Here is a 24,002-nt window from a genome sequence, read left to right as displayed (position 1 = left end):
TATTTGTACACTGGGTTAGCTTTTCAGAATAATTGTTATTCTATTTTTAACTCACTCTATTTTACCTATTAATATATAATTATCTCAACTGATATAAACTTTTCTAATTTTCATTTGATAATTATTTTGTTAATTTTGTTTTAATGACTAATTTTTATTTAGTTTATTCTTATTTAGTTATAATGGAACTATTTTTCACCAGTTAAACATTGTATCTCGGATACGAAAATAGCTCTCAAGAAGGTGGTCGGTGAAACTCCCTCATGCATACAAGGAAGACAATGTCTATGTGCAGTGGCGGACCCAGAAAATTATATGAAGGGGGGCGAAAATTTAACAAATCCAACTTATAGAATTTTAAATAAAATATAATTTAACAAGTATACTAAATTGACGAATTTAACATAAATTACTTCATTGCCATGTGCCGTGTCAACAATGAAAAGTAGGAGAATCATAATCTTAAACCAAAAAACATGTACAACGGTCTGAAGAGATGCACCCATTAAATAATTTTAATAACAAATATAATCACATAACTAAAATAAATCCAAAAAGAGGGGGAAGCTCATAGAACCCAAATTAGGCGAGCACCTAAAACTAACATCATAAAGTTCCATAATGCCCACATCACTACAGACCCATATACTTCAGTTATCAAGCACCATAAAGCTAAACAAATAAATTCCAAAAATTATTGCAAACTATAATTATTTTATACCCATTTTTTTCTTTCACTTTTTGTTGGCTTTTGAGCATTTGAACAGCATGAAACTACAAAAAGATCAAAACTTTACAAAGAAAAAGTGAAAATACTCACAACAGGAAAATGGGTATCAAGCTTCTTTCTCATGCTAACAGATTTTGGGTATCAAATGAAGCAAAAGAAGGAGACTCAGAAAGTGAAGTCGAAAGCTTTGAACAAAACGACTGTACCGATCATCAACAAGATGAAATCAATGCAACTCATTTCAGATCCAAAGGACACACAATACTAGTTTTGCTAAAGTAACCCACCAGTTATGAAAACTGAAATATACTATGTATTTTTTTGGGGATGTAGACATTTTTTTCAGATTTTAGAGGGGGGTGGCCGCCCATGCACGCCCCCATGTAGGTCCGCCCTTGTCTATGTGGATTGACTTGCTAATCTTCCTATTGAGTGCCCAGATGAGGAAGATTATTTGATTTCTGATCTCCCCTTAAGAAATTAAATGGTTATTTTTTTTGTGATTTGAGTTCTGTTGATTGGTTTAGATGTGTTCTGATTTAGTTTGTTTTTGGTTTGTTTGCTTTGGGATTTTAGCCTTTATTCTACCAAAAAAAAACATATATTGATGTGATCCTTAGGTATATTCTTTAATGTGATGTGATCCTTAGGTATATTCTTTGATGCTATATAATATATCATATATGGGGCAGGTTATATTTATAAATTTTTTTGTTTACAAATTCTTACAAACTACACTAAATACGATCGGTCATACTTTAATTATGCAGTGTACGACCGATCGTACTTAGTGTAATTTGCAAAAAAAAGTTTGTAAACGAATCATATCCCATCATATATAAGAATGAAGTGATTTGGGGTTTTTACTAATTACAAAAAAAAAAACTGATTTGGGATTAGCTTTATCAAATGACTTGTCCGTTTAGATGAGCTTTTTTTAGTCAAAAGTTATTTTTTTTTATAAAAAAAAGCACTTTATTATAAAATACATTTGGATGCTGTTTTTTAAAAAAGTAGAAGTTATAAAAAGTAAAAGTTAATTCAGAATGAGAGATAAAAACAATATTAATAAATAAAGTTAAATTTATGTGGTGATGATATAATTTTCTTAACTTTAATCTACTCTAAAGCTAAAGAACAGACATATACTTCTTCGCTTGACCCAATCAATACAATTGACAATACCAAATCATAATGGTGATTACACCCTTTATTAATCTAAAATCCTTCGTAGTAATGAACATTATCAATAACGTAGACCAAAAACATTAATGTGGTAGTGTAACATAAAAACAATATTAAATTTTACTCTCTTTGAGAAATAAATTATGGCATGCTCACCAAGCAAGAAGCACTGCATGCAGCATGCTCAATCTCTTGCGAGAATGAAATGTCACTATCATACTCTCTTTGAGCATGAAATGATGTATGAATTGTTAGTGAGGCTAAAGAGCCAGGCATATATATAATCCCAAGGGGTGTAATGATTATTACAGGGGTGTCTTTGACAACAATGATATAGACAAAGATATGGGTGTTCATCAATCGATCCAAACTGATTTAAACCGCGGTGATCGAACTGAAAAATCGATAATCGAATAAACCGAAAAATTGAAAACAGAAAAAAAAAAAAAAAACCGCAAATTTTAATTGGATTGGATCGATTTTTGGATTGATTGATGAAAACTGATCCAATCCAAACCGATCTAATATATTAATTCTCTTCTACCTACTTGGGTCTTTCCCCAATCATAGCCAAAAAATTTCTAAACCCAAGATTCATTAACCCATCAACCAAACCCAAGAAAAAACCTAATCACATCTCATCAACAAAATTTCATCTATGTAGAGCTTCATATCTCAATTTCAAAAAAAAAAGACTATGTGTCATGGACCTGACAAAGGAGAATATTCTAGAAGGTCCAATACAGGACAACGCAAACAGGAGGGGAATCTTCTATTAATGTCGATCCTATCCAGACAGCTAAGCAACCCATATTCTAGAAGGTCCAAATAGGGCTAACAACTAAGAGGGAATTAAGGAAATATTCCTTACTTATACTAATCTTACTACGACAGCAATAGATCAACAATTGGACCCTCAATACTCTTAAGAGGCCCAAAAATCCACTCCTGCCAAGTAACCCATATATAAATAAGGGGTTAAACCAATAAAGTACACACGCTCTAAACCCTCTCTCTTAGCTTATCACTGTGCACACACATTACGCCTTGACTATGTCGTTTCTTTTATTGTGCACAGTGATCCACTGATCTCTAGGGTACCTCCCTCATAGGTACCTGAGAGAGGACAAACAGATCTAATATTAAATTATCAATCTCTGATTGGACATTCACGATCTATCAGATCGTAACACTATGTTATCATTTACTGATGCTTTTGTATTTCAAAAATAAAATAAAATTACAAAGCCAATATATACAAAAGATGTTATTTGCACAATAATCATGAAACAAATTTTAGGATTTTCAAAAAATCGAAAATCGATCAATCCAAATCGAAAAAAATTGGATTTGATCGGATCGGATTTCAAAAAAATCCAAACCGAAGGGATTGGATCGGATGATTTTTACTTCCAAAACCGATCCAATCTAGACTGCGAACACCCCTAGACAAAGGCTATGTAAGTGAAAAGAACAAATGCCTAAATAATCACACAAGAGGAGGTGAATTGTGTGTTACTTCTTTTTGCAAGAAACAATAAAAAACACAACCCTTTTATAACACCTTCAACCAAAAAAAAAATTCACATAGTATCAAACTTTTCTAAAAACAATAACGGAATTAAAACATGTCCAATAACATTCAATTCATAGATTAAACAGTGGAATCAAAATTAAATGGGAAAAGAGAAGAAAATCATGTTTATGGCAACCTCTTTCAAAAAATCATGCAAGAACAAAATCAAACTGAGAACTATCAATTCATATCCCTTAAACATATTCAAAACAACATATACAATGAATCAAAAAGAAATCAATTGATCAAAATCAAAGAGATAAGGGAAAGAAAGAATCACACCGGTATATATCTTGATTCACTCTCTAACCACTTGAGAGCTACGTCCAAACTGAGGTCAATCATTTCACTATCATCAAGCTTCCAACAGGTGCTTGAAGAAACCTTTTTACAACTGGAATTTCACGAGTCTATGACTACACCTTGATCACACTCAACCTAAGCACTTAGGATCACTCTAATTGTCTCACCAATAATTACAGTAGTAGAATTCATCCAAACAGATTTAGGGTAACCTCCCCTTATTCAGTTCCAACAGAAAAAATGGAAAAAGATTGAGAAACCCAAGTGGATTTCTAAACACATTTTTCACCATTAAAATCATCATCCAAGCGTTCTTTGCAACATGAGTTAAGCCTAATTCATACTCCAACCACCTCATCCAAGCTACATTTCCAAATGAAAACCTAAAAATATGAACTTCCATGAAACTTGATGAACTGGGGATTTCTTACCATGGATGTTCTTAGAATCAATCAAGGAGTGTTCTCCAACCTTCACTTCAAGCAATGCACCTCACTAAGATTCTCACTCAAGAAGGGGGCGCCACTATCATGGTGGAGAATCTTTCAACATAAAGGTTTTCTAAGGATTGTGAATTATAGATTTTGTTCTCCTCTAGTTTCTATGCACATTTGCTTTTTACATTAAGTGATTTCATGGAGTATTGAGAGAGTTGAGTTTTGAAGCTTCTCACAAATGGTTTCTCGATTTTCACGTAGGAAGAACGAATAAGATGAGCTTTGGCTTCAAAATATCTAAGTTACAACGTTTTAACTTTAATAAAGCATAAAGCAACAACCCACTGTATTCCTTCTATGTCCTCATCACCAATTAACTTCTAATTTCACAACTTAATCATTTCATAACAATTTCAACCTTCACTTAGGCCATTAAATAATGACTCACCACATTATTTCCAAGTTTTCATAATTTTTGCCTAATTATCATTTTATCCCAAAACTCTCACTAAATGTCTTTATGCCCAAAGTGACTTTATTATTTAAAATTAGACATTCCATCTAATAATCTCACATGCATCGTGATTAAATCCTTAATCATTTCACAATCTCATAATTAACTACCATAATTATTTCATAATTCAAAATTCACATATTAAGATTATTATAGATGTTACAGTTTTTCTTTTGTTGTGCAAGCAATAAATGCGACAAGAAGTTGCGCATTTAATGCGACAAGATGTTGCACGTTTAATGCGACGTGGTAATGTAAGAGTTGTCTTGCCATTGGTGAAATTACAAAATTACCTATCATATGATCTGTTAACACTACAACAAAAGAGGTATACAGAGGCAGTTCATAGGTCATTTAACGACGGTTTAAACCGCCTCCAAATGCGCGTTTTGGCTGTTAACCAACCGTCATAGTTACTATCGTCGAGAGGCAATTCAACGACGATTTCACTGAACCGCTAGAATAACCATCGACGGGGAAATCAACGACGGGTTATCACTGCCATAGCATATCCTTTAAAGAAATTTATGAATATTCAAAGACGGTTCGCAAATGATCGTGGAATTCAAATTGACGTCATTTGTACAACCGTCGTGGAATAATAATTCCAAGGCGGTTAGTAAACGGTCGTGCAATAATAATTCCAAGGCGGTTACTAAACGGTCGTAGAATAAGAATTTCAAGGCGGTTAGGAAACAGTCGTGGAATAACAATTCAAAGGCGGTTAATAAACAATCGTCGAATAACAATTCCAAGGCGGTTAGGTAACAGACATGGAATAAGGATTCCAAGGCTGTTTGGTAACAGTCGTGGAATAACAATTCAAAGGCGGTTCGTAACAGTCGTGGAATAACAATTCAAATGCCTCATATTTGTTGTGATACATATACGAAGGCGGTTCGTAACCGTCGTGGAATAATAAATAAAATTTAATATATTTTATATTTTAATAATTTTATAATAAAATAATACACTATTTTTTTAGGTAAATAATGGAATATTTACTGTTACAAAACGTTTTCAAATAAATATTAATAATTTATTTTCAGAAATTTAAACATTGAATATCATTTAAGCTGATAAATTAACAATTTTAAAATTAATATTTACCAAAAAAAAATTAAAATTAACATTTATTTTTTAAATACAATTATATAAATATATATATATTAGGAATGACAATATATGTTTAATTGCTAAAAATGGAAAATTGAATTAAAAATCAATCTTTTATAATCCAATATTGTAACACCCCAAATTCTAACAATTTATAATAGCATAAATAAATTCAATAATTTTATAAATAACAGCAGAAGTTCAAAATAATCGAATTTGGAAAGTGTTACTGCCGCACCTGTACAGGGACAAGTGCAAGGCTAACTCTATTAGATTAAAATAAAACCAAAGACAAAAGTTTAAATAAAGGAAATATGTCATATGCATTTATTTAAATCTCATAAATTTCTAAACTTAGAAACTAGCTGAAATAAAAATCTAAGACTCCAATTTTTTTTTATACATAATATTTATGACAGCTAGAAATATCCGAGTTGTGATCCTTACTGCCCACAGCTAGCCCCATCCTTTGCAACATGCTTCACTGAAAATCTGCTCCCCCGTGAAGGATCATTGCAGTTAAACAAACACAAAAGTCAGCAAAGCTGGTAATCCTAATCAAAATACAATTAATGTGAGTAATAACAAATTAAATCAAATGTCAAATAGTGTTCAAATCAATTCCACATTAATCAAATCAAATATCAATATAATAATCAAAATTCCATTATATAATATTTATCTTTATTAAGTTCATGTAATGTATTTGGTAATTATCAACTAATATATTTAGCACAACATTAGTCATAATATGATAATATTCACAACTCAATGACATTCTTCATAATCAAATCAAATAACAAATTTCATTATTAATAATGTTTAAGTTCATTATATTTAGTGGGAAGAGAACCATGGTAGACCCGGGAAACCCTGCCAGTCTACCCCGTGACCCGGGAAAAAACCACTGTTACCAGCCACGTATAATCAAAATTGGCCATAATCAATTCACATCTTCCTAGTGTGCACACCTCTTCTCAAAGTTGCTACTAGTATCCCGGGAAACCCTGCCAGACACCACTTTGGAAAGAACGGATATAATCTTTTTCACATCAGTTTCACATCGGAGGCACAAAGCCCAAAAGTTGTGTTCATCACCTTGGGAGGTACCATCCCAAAGCTATCCTCCCACCATTAATTTATTACAAACACACACAATCAGAAAAGATTCAATCATAATTATTTATTCTTTAAGTATTATCATCTCTAAATGAGTTACTCAAGGGCATTATAATTTTCCAAAGTATCATAATTCAAACAACTATTATCATAAATTCTCGAATTTATATAACAATTCAAATCTTCAACATCTATCATAGTAAAATCCAAATCCGATCATCATAATAACTTTCCAATTTATTCAAGGATATGATAATTCAAATCTTCAACAGTCATCACAGTAAAATCCAAATCTGATCATCATCATAACTTTCCAATTTATTCAAGGATATGATAATTCAAATCTTCAACAGTCATCACAGTAAAATCCAAATCTGATCATCATCATAACTTTCCAATTTATTCAAGGATATGATAATTCAAATCTTCAACATTCATCACAGTAAAATCCAAATCCGATCCTCATCATAATTCAAATATTCACATCTATTAGAGTAAAGCCAAAATCCAATAATTAATCCAATTAATTTCTAGAGATTAAAATAATTTAATTTAAATACCCCTAAGGGTTACATATAATATATGAAAATATCCTAAAATTTTCTAAGGATTAAGATGACATTCAACAAATTTAATATAAAACTATCTTACATTCACCTAGAGCATTACGTATACCAAATTTTACATAAAATATAATCTAAAAATACCTAGGGATTAGGATTACATCCAAGTTTTATATAAAAGAAATAACCTATGAATTAGATTACATATACCAAAATTCATATCAATATAATCTATGACTCTCTAGGGATTAGGATTACTATTAATAAACTTCAAACAAAATTATAACCTAAGGATTAGGATTACATATATCGAACATATAAATACCTAAAGATTAGGACACACCCAATAAAATTTTATACACAACAAATCTACAACCACCTAGAGATTAGGATTACCTGGTCTCCGCGCTAACTTCTAGAAGAAAAGAGTAATTTGGGATAGAGAACCGGTTGATAAAAAAAAATATAAAGATTGAAAATAATTAAAATAAGCTTTTTGGAGTGAGAAATAAACTTTTTGAGAAGAGAGAGAGTAGTAGAGGAGAGTGAATTGGTTTGGTTAAGCTAGGTCTCTATTTATAGTTGAAGTTTAGGGCTTATACATTATTGACTCAATGCTGACTCATGATATCTAAACAATATATGTTTGTTGACTCATCATATCTAAACAATTTATGTTTATTGACTCATCATATCTAAACAATATATGTTTGTTGACTCATCATATCTAAACAATTTATGTTTGTTGACTCATCATATCTAAACAATTTACTAATCAATCATTACTAATCAAACATAAATACATAAATCATCAATCAATTAATAAATCAATTAATCATAATTTATCATCTAATATATATATATATATATATATATATATATATATATATATATATATATCACATAAATCAAATAATATTACTATTATTATCTTACCTCTTATTATTTTAACTATTATTAACTCAATAATTAAAAATATTAAATACCAATTTTATTAATTACAAAAATACTAAATATCATTATTATCCAAAAATATTTATTATTATTATTATTTTATTAAAAGAAAATATAGGGTATTACAAATATTATAATAATTATATAAATAAATTAAAAATATCAAGGCTTTTCATCCATAATTAAAGTTAGAACAGTAAACTGTTCTAAAAATAACCATCTAACCATTTGCACTGAATTCTAATAATTTAAAACATCAAATATAGAGGGGAAATGTAATTGTTACTTAAAGTATCATTGTCATAACACCAAAAAGACATTCAATCACCCTGACATTGTGATATACACCAAAATACAAAAGCTATCCATCAAAAAGTAATCACCAAAAGCTATCTATCAAAAAGTAATCACCAAAGCTATCCATCAAAAAGTAATCACCCTGATATTGTTCTGGAAAACAAAAAAATATATATAAAAAGGAGAACTATAGAGGAGATGGGTGTCCTTGAAGTTCAGGTCCTTATGCATTTGGTACATGACTAGCAGAAGAGGATGGCCTGAATCCATTGGGAGAGCCTAAATCTTGAGGCTGCAAAAAAAAAAAAAACAGAGCTCAAATATAAGTCTCAATCATATTGGGTACTGAAAAATAATTTAAAAGCCTTTACTTAAAAAATTGTTTTTGTCCAATTAATAAGTGTCTCGATGAACCATAACTACTAAGATTTATATATAATTATACCAACCAAAACTATTATCCAAAAAAATTGTTCATCCTTGTAAATATGTATGCTAATAAAGCAGCGACAAGAGCACAAATTATTCAGTAATCATATGTACTATATGTTGATAGTGACAATAGCAATAATCATCTCACAGGTACACATCATATCGAACCTAGAGTAAATAAAATATAATATGATATAAGCAAAAGAGGGTATTCTGTCCTTGCAGTCATATTATACAATTTAAAATACATGACTAAAACAAGTTCCAATCATCATCTCAAACAGAAAACATAAGAAAATTTTGGTAAAAGTATTATATACCTGTTGCAATCCATTTGATGCAAAACCAGGGGGCATTTGACCCCCAAAGCTACGTACCACAAAAGCCAATGCTTCCTCTAAAGATTGAACCTTAGATTTCAACTCTCTAATTTCATTGTCTGTAGATGCTGAGGAAGATGCCCCAGAACTAGAACCACGTTTAAAAACTTGGTAACGGCAGACCCCAAATCCCATACACCGTACACGTCCAGGGTGCTCCTTCCCAAACACCTCAACAAAAGCATCTTGTGGAAAAAAAATTAAGTTAATGCTTTTTAATAAATTAATTACGTATTTATTACAGTTTTGAAAATAATTACACATTTATTGCACAATATGACGCCCAATTTGAGCGTCACTAAAGACGCCTAAATTGGGCGTCACTCAAGAGGCAATCATGCCTAATTTAGGCGTCATTCATCATGTGTTGACACGTGTCATATTTTTTTTCAAAAAAATAATAATTTAATCATAAAACTTCTTAAGGCCATAACTTTGGACTCGGGTATCCAAATCAGATAATTTTTTTTCTGATTTCACATAACTTTTCGAGATCTACGCAATGACATTTCATTTGACATATTTTATTTCTCACAAACACAATTTAAATTTGCAAGAATGGTATTATAAGAGCGGTTAACCCAAAAGCCTCTGAGTTTTGAATTTGTGATTTAATATAAAAAAATAAATAAAATTTTGATTTGTGATTTACATTTTTTTTATAATAATTTTTCTTATGGCTTATGAATGTTTTTCAAAAATAAAATTACCTAAATTAGGTATAATTGCCTTTTGATTGAAACTCAATTTAGACGTCGTTGGTGACGTGTCAGGTGTTGACACCTGTTTACCCGTGTCACATTTTTAACTCAGAAACCTCTGTGTTCTGGGTTTGTGATTTAATATAAAAAATAAATCAAGATTTGATATATGATTTAAATTAAAAAAATAACAATTATTATTAATAAGGAAAACAAAATAAAGATTTGATTTGTGATTTAAACTAAAAAAATCAATTTAAAAAATCTGTAGAAATAAAGGAAATAATTAAATAAATATTCTAAATCTCTAAGGAAGAAGGATATTATTTTTGAAATTAATGATTAATGTTATAAGCTTCTGGGTTATTATTTGTAGTCTGAAATTAATTATGGCTTATGAATGTTTTTTAAAAATAAAATTACCTAAATTAGACGTGATTGCCTCTTGATTGAAATCCATTGTCAAGTGTTGACACGTGTCACATTTTTAAACTCAGAAGCCTCTGTGTTCTGGGTTTGTGATTTAATATAAAAAATAAATCAAGATTTGATGTGTGATTTAAATTAAAAAAATAACAATTATTATTATTAAGGAAAACAAAATAAAGATTTGATTTGTGATTTAAACTCAAAAATCAATTTGAAACATATGTATTAATAAAGGAAATAATTAAATTAATATTCTAAATCTCTAAGGAAGAAGAATTACCTGACTTAAATTTAAATTATGATTGTGAGAAATAAAATATATCAAATGAGATGTCATTGCGTAGATCTCGAAAAGTTATGTGGAATCAAAAAAAGAATTACCTGATTTGGATACCTGAGTCAAAAGTTATGGCTTTCAGAAGTTTTATGATTAAATTATTATTATTTTTGGGAAAAAAAATACGATACATGTCAACACCTGATGAATGACGTCTAAATTATGCGTGATTTTCTCTTGAGTGACGCCCAATTTAGGTCTTTAGTGACGCCCAAATTGGGCGTCATATTGTGCAATAAATATGTAATTATTTTCAAAACTGTAATAAATGCGTAATTAATTTATTAAAAAGCATTCAATTAATTTTTTTGCCAGCATCTTGTTCGGATAAAGTTCCATCATTTTGTGAAGCTATTAACAAATCCTACAAAATCTGATCCAACAACCAATTTAAATTCAGTAACATTGTCATATAGGAATACAAGTAAACAACTATATTCCACCTACATTTTTCTCCCTAGCCTTTTCATTCACAAATGTACCATCTTTTTTCTTTTGCCCATAGGCATACATTTCCGCTCTACTGATAGGCTTACCTTTTTCAATTTCCTAAAACAATAAAATAACCAACAAAAATTATTTACCAAGACTCTGTATGATAAACCAAGTACTAATAGCAATACAGAGTTGGACAGCAAGCAAAAATTAAGAACAAAACAATTTACACAATGCCTATCACACAAGATACACCACGAGATGCTCAATGATAACTCCAAAACAATAAACAAGCAAAGCATGAAATTAATGTTTACAGAATATCAAGAATAAGCCCAAAAATTGGGAACCAGAATTACCAATTGCATCTCTATCAAAAAATAACAAGTTATCTATTAAGTGTATCCCGTAGAAACTACTATAATTCATCAAATGCAGATTACCATGTTCCTCAACCAAACTTGAGTGTCATCCATCATTTAAACCAAACCATACACATAAAGATGAGTAATTGAAACCAAGTAGAAAAATAGTGAATGCAAATCACTGTACTTAATGAGTTATATAACCAAAAAAGGTATTTTTACTTAACAAGAACCATAGAATCACATAATCATACAAAATAAAAATAAAAATATGTACTAGCTCTCTTTTTCTTCTTGCAATAGACTTTGAGCCTAAAGTGTGAGGAATTGTTAGCTTTGCCCTGTTGGCAGTATTCTTTTTAGCAATTTCCTACATTAAACATAAAACAATTAAGTAACTTATTAGTTAATAGCATTAAAATAAATTAAAAAGTATGTTTGGCTTACATTTTATAAATAAGGATTTTGCATAAAGTGGATTATTACGAGAAATACATATTATTAGTAACAAGTTCCAACCTATTGGTAACAAGTTCAACACAACCGGTCTTCCTCTTCATTTATCTTTCTCTTGTCCTAATTTTCTTTTCTATCATGTTCTAGCTAGCTGCAATTATTCTATACCTGCGTTGATTGATTCCACCAAAGTAGATGACATGTATAAAAATGAAAAATGCTATAAATATTATTTATAGTATTTATTACAATTTCTTTTATTTATAAATATTAAATATAATTTCTTTAACCTAAGACTTTAATTATAATTTCTATCGTGTTTATAATTTCTTTAAGCATTCCATTGTGTGTGCTTTTTTTTTCTGGACAAATCACAGGATCCTCCATGGGAGGCAATCTTATTCGAGCAGGAATATCCACATCATGGTGGCGTGGAGCTAGCTCTCCTAAAGAGAATTTTTTACATTCACAGGATTTAAACCTAAGACTTTGTTATGGGAATTAGCATTGCCAACTGATGTTGACATTATCATGACTATTGTAACATAAGGGATGAGAATTATCTTTACAAACTGAATAAGATCAAGGTGCTTGGTTAGAAGGTAATGATAAATGGTAATGGTGGGAAGAACCTACGTGTGGATTGTGATGAGGTGCTTATGCAATTGATGGAGAAAAACGGTATGCAATTAAGTGCTTATGCAATTAAGTGTTTTTGTGTGGTACATTAATTGTGATTCGTGATTGGTACATTAATTGTGATCAAAATTAATCGTAATCGGTGATTGATACATTAATTGTGATTGGTAATTGATACATTAATTGTGATTGGTGATTGGTACATTAATTGTGATCAAAATTAATAGTGATCGGTGATTGATACATTAATTGTGATTGGTGATTGGTACATTAATCGTGATCAAAATTAATCGTGATCGGTGATTGATACATTAATTGTGATTGATGATTGATACATTAATTGTGATTAGTACATTAATTAAATAGTTATTTTTCTTCGTTTTCTTTTTTTGATTGTGATTGGTACAATAATTCTGATTGGGCAACGAGATTGTGCCACGTAGCCCACGAAGTTCGCTACCCCAGGTAGCGAACTTCGTTCAGTCAACTTTTTCTGCAACAATGTGCCACGTGTCACAAAATCATTGGCTACCAAATTCGCTACCAGTCGTAGCGAACTTGGACTTGCGGCAGTCATCTTTTCCTGCGAAAGTATGCCACGTGTCAAGAAATTATTGGCTACCAAGTTCGCTATCAGTGGTAGCGAACTTCAAAGCGTGGCATATTGGAAAATAATACTATTCGAGTGGCATTTAGGGGGGGAAAAAGTTGGGAAACAGTGGCATTTAGGTCACTGTTCCTTATTGTGTTCTAACTGATCCCAACCTCTTTCTTGCCATTATACACGTGTAGTTATTATTCATTGTGTCCACCTCTTTTGTAATCTCCCTACTACATGAATAATTGTCAACTAGCGTTTCTTATACATGAAACTCCCAAAATTGAAACCCATGATCAATTATTACTCCTTATAATCACATCATTGTCTCTAAGTCCTACACGTTTCATCCTGTAGAACCTAACCCATTTTTCCATTGAGCGAGCGAGCAGTACAAAATAAAGTTAGATTGATTTTTCGATCAAATATGTGAAATCTTCGGTTTGATCTCCAAATTCCACTATATCAATTAAGTTTTCATCATTCCAATTGTTCCAGCCTCCATATTGGGGCACATATATTAATAATAATAATATATTATAAGGAATTCAATGACCTAGTGGTTGTTGTCATTTAGTTCCTCCAATGCGTTTTGTGTTCAAATCTTTTTAACTTCCATTTGAAATGTTATATTCTGAGTCGGTTAGGGTAATGGTCGTGAAATTGTATATACTGAGTCGGTTAGATGACCGTCGTGAAATTTTATATTCTGGGTCGGTTGTAACCGTCGTGAAATGATATATTCTGAGGCGGTTACAAACCGTCTCTGATATCCATCGTAGAATTCTTGCATTCAACGACGGTTCATTACAGCGTCGTAGTCGTGATAATGTATTCTGCGACGGTTTGACTCTAACCGTCGTTGATATTCAGTCGCAAAATACACCTTTTCTTGTAGTGTAATTCAAACAGTTGCTTTGATCCAACTTCTTGGTGTGGCTATTTTGAATTCTATTTAAAGGATTCTCCTCCGTCATTTTATTGTTTCAAAACATTTACCTTCATACTCTGGACCTTCGAACTACCAGCAATATCTTGAACCTTCAGTCTTCACGCTTTTTCTATTCTTCTGAAGCTCATTTTCTCTTCTTATATGTTTAAGCCATTCTTTGTCTTTCAGTTTTCTGCTTTATCTTCCTACTTCAGCTAAAACTTAGGTTGGCTTTGCTTTTTGTGAGGGGAATTTTTTGAGTTTTTCTTCATTAAGTCTTTGTTCTTACAAACAGATATACTTTTTGTTTTGGTGCTAGTGTTGTTTTTCTTTGTTTCTTGGATTATTTTTTTTGCTATTGCTTGTGATTAGGTTTTGGGTTGAGTCTTTTGTTGTATATGAATCGCTTGAGTTGTTGTTTAAAATGGTAAAAATGAAGGAATTGTCAGTGGAAGAAATGAAGAAGTTGGAGGTAAAAACCAAAGTGGAGGAGTTTGATTTTGACTCTGTTGCTCTTGATGATGTATGTATTGGGGACACGATATGCGAGCTACTTGCTCACCATGGAGAGGATAAGTCTTGTGCGATTATTAGTGGCGCTTCGGTGCCTGGGGTATAGTTTCTACCTTATAGTAGAATTCCAGAGCTGTTGGGTTTCTCCGAAGAGGAGATTCACCAAATTATGTCGTCAATGAGTTTGGGTGCTGTGGTTCCTTATCTTGGTGAAGCTGGTGGATCTAGTTGCTCTAGTGGCTGTCCTGGGCACTCTAAAGGTCGAATCATTGGCGGGTCTGCTCGTGAAGAGCTTGGTTGGCTAGAGTAAAACTTCGGGGTAAAATAGAGTCATCAGTGGTTGGCTAGAGTCAATTAATTGAGTCGTAGGGGTTCCAAAGGCGAGTCTGGTCTTCTTTCTCTTCCTCCTCCCAAGTTTGTCTATCTGACAGTTTTTTGCTACTTAACATATATGGCAAGTAATCTGTTACTGGAGCGTTTATTAGCAATGAGTTGGATTGATGCAGATGTCTTGTCAATGTATCATATTATTCAAATTGTTTGGTTTTGGGGGAGGCGTATAAAACTGAGGGAAAGTTTAACCTCACTGAAGGAGGAGCACATGAGGATCAGTGGAGGTTAAGTTATGTTCAAGAATCGGCCGGGTTTGTGACCGCCCGAGGGAGAAAGGTATAGCCTCGTACCATTTCTTTATGTATAAGAGCTATTTTACCAATATCAAAGTTTGGTTTCTTTTTTTGAGCTTGAGGTTAAGGTTCTGCGTCACTTGTGAGTGGCGCTTTCTCAGCTTCATCCTAACTTCTGGGGCCTTATCCGGGTGTTCCAGATAGTGTGTAAATATTATCGGTGGGACTACAATGTTTGGTTTTTCTTTTATTGCTTTCAAGTTTCTCCTTATAGTAAAAGAGTAAATACCCTTTTTGGTCCTCACTAAATTTCACGATATCCGCTTTAGTCCCTAGCAAATAAAAAGGCTATTCGTGGTCCCTAAGAAATTCAAAATGGACCCATTTAGTTGAAATCGTGGTCCCTCACAAATTCAAAAAAGATCCATATTAGTCCCTCAAAAGGACTAAAATGGGTCCACTTTGAATTTCTTATGGACCACGAATAGCCTTTTTATTTGCTAGGGACTAAAGCGGGCATCGTAAAATTTGTTGAGGACCGAAAAGGGTATTTACTCATAGTAAAAATGGGCTTGGATCTCTCTTAAGGCGGGTGCTAGGCTGGGGACTGCCTTTACCACTTATACTAATTCGCTTAAACACATCAAAAAGTTCTATTTTTAGGTGCGCTCTGAGCTTCAAGGGGACGCTAAGCCCTTTTATGTGAGTCTTGAGAATGGTGAGTATCGGTTCAACCTTTTTTTGTCTAAGAGGCATTATGAAATACCGCCCTGCCATTATTCATTTGGGTATGATACGTTGTCTAACTCAAAAAAATATATTGCTGACAGTCTTTTCAAGATTAAGGAAGAAATAAGAAAATGGCCAACCGAGAGGGTAATTGACTATGGAGGTGAGGGGTTGTGTTGGAAGCACTCGGTTGCCTGTTGGTGTAGATATATTTTTTTCTTGGAATACTTGTTTTTAACTTTGATTTTTTCTTTGCAGTTGAGAGTATATCGTCGGAGGTTCTAAAGCTCGGTCGAGAAGCCTTTGTGGAGATCAAGGGTAGTGGTGATAAGGTGCAGTATGCTCCTCCAACAGGGGAGAAGAAAGATGAGGTGAGGAAGAATGATAAAGGCAAAGACCTTGCTCCGCCAAAATCTAAAAAGAAAATTCTTTCTGATGGTGAGTTAGCCAAGAGAACTGGTAAGCCGCTTATAATTGAAGATGATTAGGACCGGGAACGTGCGACTTCGAGAAATAGGGCTTCGGCAGTGCCAGACCAAAGTGGGGGGGGGAAGAGCAAAAGCGAATAGGCCACTCCATCTTCCCAAAAGAAAACCAAAGTTGTGGAGGTTGGGAGGAAATGGAAATGTGAAAAGATCACTCTCTATTCATCGAAGAAAACTAAAGTCATGGAGATTATTCCCTTTTCTCAGAAGAAAGCCAAAGTTGGCAAGGTCACTCATCCCTCCTAAAAGGAGACTAAGGTTGTCGCCTTTTCTCTCAATGAGAGTTTGGACTTGACAGTGGGGGAAGTCGGAGACCCTTCTGTGGCCGATCTGGAGTCATTTTTTTCGGGGTCCATTGCTTTGGTTAAGGCATTGGGGTTGACTGAGGCAGGTCTTTCTTCTATCCCGCCACTCGGTTTGCTCCACATAAAGGTTCTTGATGACCTTTCTTCTGCTCAATAAGTGATCGCCCAAAGTCTTAATGGTTTTGTTGCTTGAGTTTTGGCTATCAAGGAGGCGACTCTAGTGAGTGGTAGTCAATGCGTTGAAAGGGGTTAGCAGATATTTCGCTTTACTATAAGGTTGAAGAGCTTACCCTGTGGGTCGGTCAGTCTGGCTAGGAGGTAAGTGACCTTAAATTTAATAATAAGGTACTGGAGGATAGCAACACCTCTTTGAAGAAGACCAATGAAGGGCATGAAGCTAAGATTAAAAGGCTTGCACAAGCTAATAAAGGGCTTTCGAAGACTGTTGAAGAGCTTTTGAAGGCCAAATAAAAGCTTATCCAAGCAAGAGTTGACTACCGAGTTGAAAAGAATGCAATAAGTTTTGTATACTGCCATAATTAATATGAGGAGCATGGAGGATTCTATTAAGAAGTACAAGGACACAGAAGTAACCTTTCAAACATATAAGAAAATACTAGTAGAGGTTCTGATTGATTTTTTCAACAATGCAATTGCCCCAATTGAATTTTGCAATCCATCTGCGAAATTAGACTTTGAACATCTTGACCTCAATTATGTTGTGAAAAGCGACCATTTGGTGGAGAAGTTTGCAGACAATTCTTTCAAAGTGATCTTGGAACCTGATAGCTCATCAGGAAATGGGGATGATACTGAGAAAGGCGAGGTTAAAGCTAATGGTAGTCAAGGTGGAGGAAATCATGCTAGGAAAGATAAGGTTAAAACTGTTAACGGCCAAGATGGGGAGCGGCTTGAAGGATTGGAATGCTATTTTTGCTTCGTATATATTTTTACTTTGCTATTTGATGGGTCAGTATGCCGACCCCTTTGGGTTGTATTAGAATAATCTTTTTTTGACAACATTTGCTTCTTTATCTATATTTGCTTTGAATTTGTTGCTTTGAACTTTTGTCTTCTCCATGCTTTAATATATCAGTGTGCTTGTCTTCACGGTTTGTTTGATACATTTGGCTTTTGTTGTTTGGACTAGTCGATTGTTCCCGAGAGTGGGAACCTATTCGGTCTTCGTTATTACCGATGGTGAGAACCTGCTCAACCTTCTCTGTGTAGATGAGGGGTTTCCATTTAGGATAACATATCGATTATTAGGGGTGGAGACTTGCCCAGTCTTTGGGAGTAATTTTCCAGTCGGTATGAGTGTCCTGGATGAAGATTTTGTCATCTTTGACTTTTTTTTAGCAGGGGGTGGTGGCCTGCCTAGTCTTTGTTGTTGCCGAGGGTGAGAACCAGCTCAGACTTCATCGTTACCGAGGGTGGGAATCTGCTCGATCTTCTAAGACTTATATTGGGGAGTTGTGTATCCCGGTATTATAACTAAGGGTGGAGATCGGTTCAGTCTTTGATGGTGAATTTTTCACCCAAAATAATATAATTTAGGGTGGAGACCAGCTCAGTCTTCGAGGGATGTTTTTTGCCCGGAATAATGTAACCGATGATGGAATTTGAATGGCTCTCCAAAGTGACAGAGTAAGGACTCATGAATCAGTGGTATTGTGTGTGTCCTTAGTGGTAAAGAAGGGGTATTTATAGGTTCCAATCCAGTGAGGGAGTAAGCCAAGTTAACTATTGTAGAGAAGAGCCAAGGTAGCTTATCCTTACAGGGGAAAAGCACTTTGTAGCTATTGCAATGCTGATAGCAATCGCTGTGCATGGGAGGATGTGAATAGAGAGTTCCAATAGGTTATTTCGGGTGCCTGGGGAGGCAGAAAGGAGAGGAGAGTCCCCCAACATAAGATACTCGGGTGTCTTACGTTGAAAAGCCTACTACATGGGAGTAGGAATAACAGTACTGTCGAGGCTGCTTTGACATTGCTAGATAAATGAAGTATAGGTAGCATAGACCTTTTGGTATTGGGATGGTCATATTGGGCTGGTCAACTGGGAGCACCGAGTTTGGTACTCTCGGTGATTGAAGTTTTTATCAATATTTAGATATTAGTGAAGTTATAAAAAGTTGTTAATTAGTTATAAATAAGAGAAATTTTTTTTGAAAAAGAGATAATATGTTCCCTATAAATATAACTACATTAAAATAATAAATTACATAAGAATATTTAGACATTTACTTCGTTTTTTTTCTTAATTATCTCTTAGAGGACGTTTGGTAGATGAGAAATTTTTTTTTGTCCGAGAATCATGATTTCCAAGAATAAGGTAGAAAAGTGAATATTCTGGAAATGTTACCAAAAAGTTGTTTGGTAGATCAAAATTTTACCTGTAATATTAACTAAATATTATTGATGTTATGTTTGGTTGACATATATATTATTGGGAATGTGATATGATTTTACCAAAATAGCCTCGTGTGATGAGAGAACCCTTTGGCAGAGCTTTATTCGTGGGTCTCCTACACAGGTTTGTTCAAGCATGATCTACACATGTTTGTTCCGTCTTTTCTCTTCACCCAGTTTAGGAAACAACAAAACATACTGGATCTAATGGAAAAAAAGCAAAAGACAATTTGAAAGCATAAGAACATACCAGTGTAACTTCACCAACCACTTCTTGATACGGGAGAAATTGGCCACAAAACCAGCCCCAATACCCATAAATAAAAAAAGAAACAAGTGCATAATAGTGCAGACCATTAAACCAACACAAACAAGTGCATAATCCTGTGACCAGTTCTTCTCTTTCAAGAAGAAACGGTGTCCTCCTTTGTGAAGAAGATCAACACGCAGGTTCATCGGATGTCAGGGGACGATAAAAGCAAGGGTACAAAAGTCTCAAAAATTATGTTTATTTTTCCCAACAATCCAGATTCTAGGACTACCACATTTTTTGTGGTATTTTTATATGGTATTTCTGTTCATATTTTGTACTAAAACCAAAATCACGGATAAAGTGGAATCATGGACAAAAATTTGCATGTCTTCTACCAAACAGGGATATATCACAATTCCAACAATACTTTTCCAGGATTTTAAAAGAAATACATCTAGCAAACAACCCCTTAGCTTTTATAAACAACCCCTTAGCTTTTTTGTTTTCTTGGGAGGATTCCTTCCTTCAAATAAAAGAACCTCTCATCCTCTTCTCTAGCACATACCTTTATTTTTCAGCCACTGAAAAAGATAGAGACAATAAATATGGGCTTGTGTTGTTCTTACATATAATGCGACCCAACCGAACAAGTACATTGTCCACTTCATGAGCAGGGTTGAAAATCAAAATGGATTTATAAACTATTGTTCTTCATACCCACCATGAGTGTGGGCTTTTCAAGTTGATAGTACAAATGCTCGTGTTCTTCTAAAAGGTTCCGGGTTAATGGTTCAAGAACGCTATTTAAACCAATTTCAACTGTCAAAAGAAAAAAAAAAACACATTGCTATTTATGGGATAAATTATTCTACTTATTTTTTATTTTCTTATCTACTTTACATACTCTCTTTTTTTGGTGAAAAACTTTACATACTTATCTTTAATATCATTGGATCTGAATCTCAAGAGGAGAGAAAAAGAATAAGATTATGATCCAATAATATTGAAAACGAGTAAGTAAGGTATATCTTATCCTGTTATTTATTCATCAAGGTGTGAATTAATGATTGTTGTTATTGGTATAAATATTGTAATATATATATATATGTGTGGTAAAATCATTTCTGTAGCCGCTTTACGTACAACAACGATAGATGTATGGTTATGATTTCCCATATTTAATGCTTTCATCCTTTGAATGGTTATGATTTCCAGCATTTAATACTTTCAAGTATATATATGGCAAATATTTGATTGCTGCACATACATATTCCTCTGAATTATACATATCCACCGGATTAATTTGGAAAAACAGTAGAGATATTCAAGAACAAACTATTAGGGCATACTATATTTATTTGAATATATCCACCATTTAGGAAAATTTTTGTGTTTTCTTTACGTCATTTTATTTATTTATTTTCTTATATTAATTGATTAATTTCCTTTTTCTCTCTCTTTCTTTATCACCATTGATCTATATTTGTACGGTTATGATTTAGTAGCTGGAGATAAGATTATCTTAAACAGCTTGAGAAACGATAAGCCCATATAGGAAAAAATATTTCTCAAGCAACTTGAGATAAGTTTATCTCCGACCAAAAATGTTAACCCCTATATATATAGGAAGGTTATACTTACAATCTTTTTTTTTACAACCTCTTACAACCATATCTTAACACCGTTGATTTTCGCCAATCAACGGTTATGATTTTCGCAAATTAAACTCATTAATTAATTATTAATTCACAATAAATGATAACTGTTGATTGTCAGAAATCAACGGTTTTAAGATATGGTTGTAAGAGGTTGTAAAAAAAGTTGTAAGTATAACCTTCCTATATATATATCTTTTATATTTTGAAACAGAAAATGTATAAGAATTTGTTGGGTTAAATTTTAATGAGATAAAAATAGAAAGTAGAAATGTGAAGAGTTTTCCGGTGAAGAGTCATGTCCTTAGGTTTGTGTTAGTGGACATTAATGAGTAAGTTATGTCAGTTAGAATATTAATGAGTCAGTTATGTCAGTTATAAAGTAATGAGGGTGTTTTTTTTTTTTTTTTTTCAGAGAACAAAACTTGTATTTCTCTTCAACTTTTACTCTGTGTACTTTGCTTACAATATGGATTAGTTTATATAGGCAGTAGATTGCCTTTTCATGAACCTAACATTAAAATAGCCATAAACCACAAAATTAAACTTCCAACTCTTGGCCTCTCATTTTCTTCTAACTCTTGGCCTTTCACTTTCTCACAACTCTTGCCTTTCACTTACCTAAAAACAAGATTGCTTAATTAAGACTATTAAATATAAAACTAACAAACCATTTAAAGTTTATTCAACAAAACTCCTCCATAAACTTAAATGCTTCTGCCATCTTTCATCCCAAGCATCTTCTTGCAATTGTTGAGCAGCACCGTCGGTAGTGGCTTTGTGAAGATGTCCCCGACTTGCTCTTGACTGGTCACGTGTGTTAGCTCCACATTTCCTTCCTTTACTTGATCCCGGATGAAGTGAAATCGGACGTCAATATGCTTGCTTCTTTCATGATTTACCGGGTTCTTTGCTAGCTCTATGGCCGACTTATTGTCAATTCGGATCACAGTTTGGCCGACTTGTTTTTCCTCCAGCTTGCTTAGCAAATTCCTGAGCCACATTGCATGACAAACACACCAAGATGCAGCTACATATTCAGCTTCACATGTCGACAGTGTCACAATAGGTTGCTTCTTCGAAATCCAAGTGAATGTCGTGTTGCCCATGAAAAACACATAATCAGCCGTGCTCTTTCGATCATCTACGTCTCCACACCAATCACTGTCAGAATATCCAATCAACTTGTATTTTGCCGAGCTCGAGTAGTGTAACCCATGTGAAACTGTACCTTGAACATACCTCAGAATTCTCTTTACCGCCTTCCAATGTGTGTATCTTGGCTCCTCCATGAACCGACTTACTATGCCGACACTCAACGAGATATCCGGCCTCGTGCATGTGAGATAGCGTAGGCTTCCCACCAAACTTCTGTACTTGCTTGCATCAACACGGTCTCCTCCATCAAACTTAGAAAGTTTTGAACCGGGTTCCATTGGTGTTGAAACCGGGTTGCAATCTTCCATCTTGTGCTTTTTCAAAATCTTTTTTGCATAAGCCTCCTGTGACACGAAGATTCCCTTCTCATTTTGTTTTACTTCCAAACCGAGAAAGAACTTCATAAAACCGAGATCTGTAGAAAAAGAGCAAGAGAGCAAGAATAGATTAGAAAAGAAAAGTTTTTTTGTAGATACCAAATTCTAACAAATTGGTATCAGAGCTTGGGCTATGGAGGAAAAGAACGAGATGGAAGTGCCACTCTTCCATGGAGATAAGGATGAAGCATTGGATTGGCTTCTCTATTTGAAGGAACATTTTCGGAAAGAAAAAACCTGGACGGAGGACAAATGGCAGGTAGCCATGAGAAGACTCAGAGGAAGCGCAATCAAATGGTTCCGTACATGGAACTGCTGCGACTTCAATAATATGTGGAAGGATTTTCTAATGGCCTTCATAACAAAATACTTGCCTGGACGTTTTGATCTGATTAATGAAGAAGATGAAATCTTCAATGATGATGATGAAGATGATGAGAATGATGCGGATGAAGATGAGACCGAGATGGCGAAATCCAAGGTTGCCAACGGCAATGCATCCGCGGAAGAGATTGACGTGTCAGAACGCGTAAGAGACGACTCGGAGAAGAAGACGATGGAGATGACTGTGGTCGAAGGAGCCAAGATAGAAGATGAGGAGAACGAAGGAGCCGAGATAGAAGCGGAGAAGGACGGGAACGACGAGGCCATTGTCGAGGTAGAAGACTTCGTGGAACCTGAGTGTATGGAGACAGAGTCGAAAATCGAAAAGGAGATTAAGAAGCCGAGGTGCTTGATGGAGACCGGCATGGAGGAGACCGCGAATCCGAGTTCCGTGTTGATAACCGGGATGGGCGAGATCCTGGCTAAATCACTGAGTTCATGTTTTGGAGAAGAGCTCGACCCCGGCGTGATGAGGTTGATGTCGGAGACCGACATAGACGCAGTTCGGGTTGGAAGTCAGAAGTCGGAGACTGCATTGAATTTATGGTGGAAGTGGAAGATGTCGACACCACCGAAAAGAGACCATTTCCCTGGAGGACGGTGGTCTGA

The 24,002-nt window shown here is 33.9% G+C and overlaps 1 protein-coding gene across 1 annotated transcript; it reads right to left on the bottom strand.

Moving 5' to 3' along the window:
- Positions 1–8,821: 8,821 nt before the first annotated feature.
- Positions 8,822–14,343, bottom strand: LOC133286320 (uncharacterized). The gene is made up of 7 exons (XM_061483728.1): positions 14,328–14,343; positions 12,705–12,775; positions 12,151–12,243; positions 11,521–11,622; positions 9,547–9,777; positions 9,033–9,086; positions 8,822–8,890 (listed from the first exon to the last, which is right to left on the bottom strand). Exons 1-7 carry the CDS (start codon positions 14,341–14,343, stop codon positions 8,822–8,824), a joined length of 636 nt encoding a protein of 211 aa, XP_061339712.1.
- Positions 14,344–24,002: the final 9,659 nt, after the last annotated feature.

The sequence above is a fragment of the Gastrolobium bilobum genome, unplaced genomic scaffold (assembly GCF_033153095.1).
Source record: "Gastrolobium bilobum isolate Gb01-03AN ecotype WA unplaced genomic scaffold, APGP_CSIRO_Gbil_v1 utg1891, whole genome shotgun sequence".
Taxonomy (NCBI): Eukaryota; Viridiplantae; Streptophyta; class Magnoliopsida; order Fabales; family Fabaceae; genus Gastrolobium; species Gastrolobium bilobum.
This window is presented reverse-complemented; position numbering and strand designations above follow the sequence as displayed.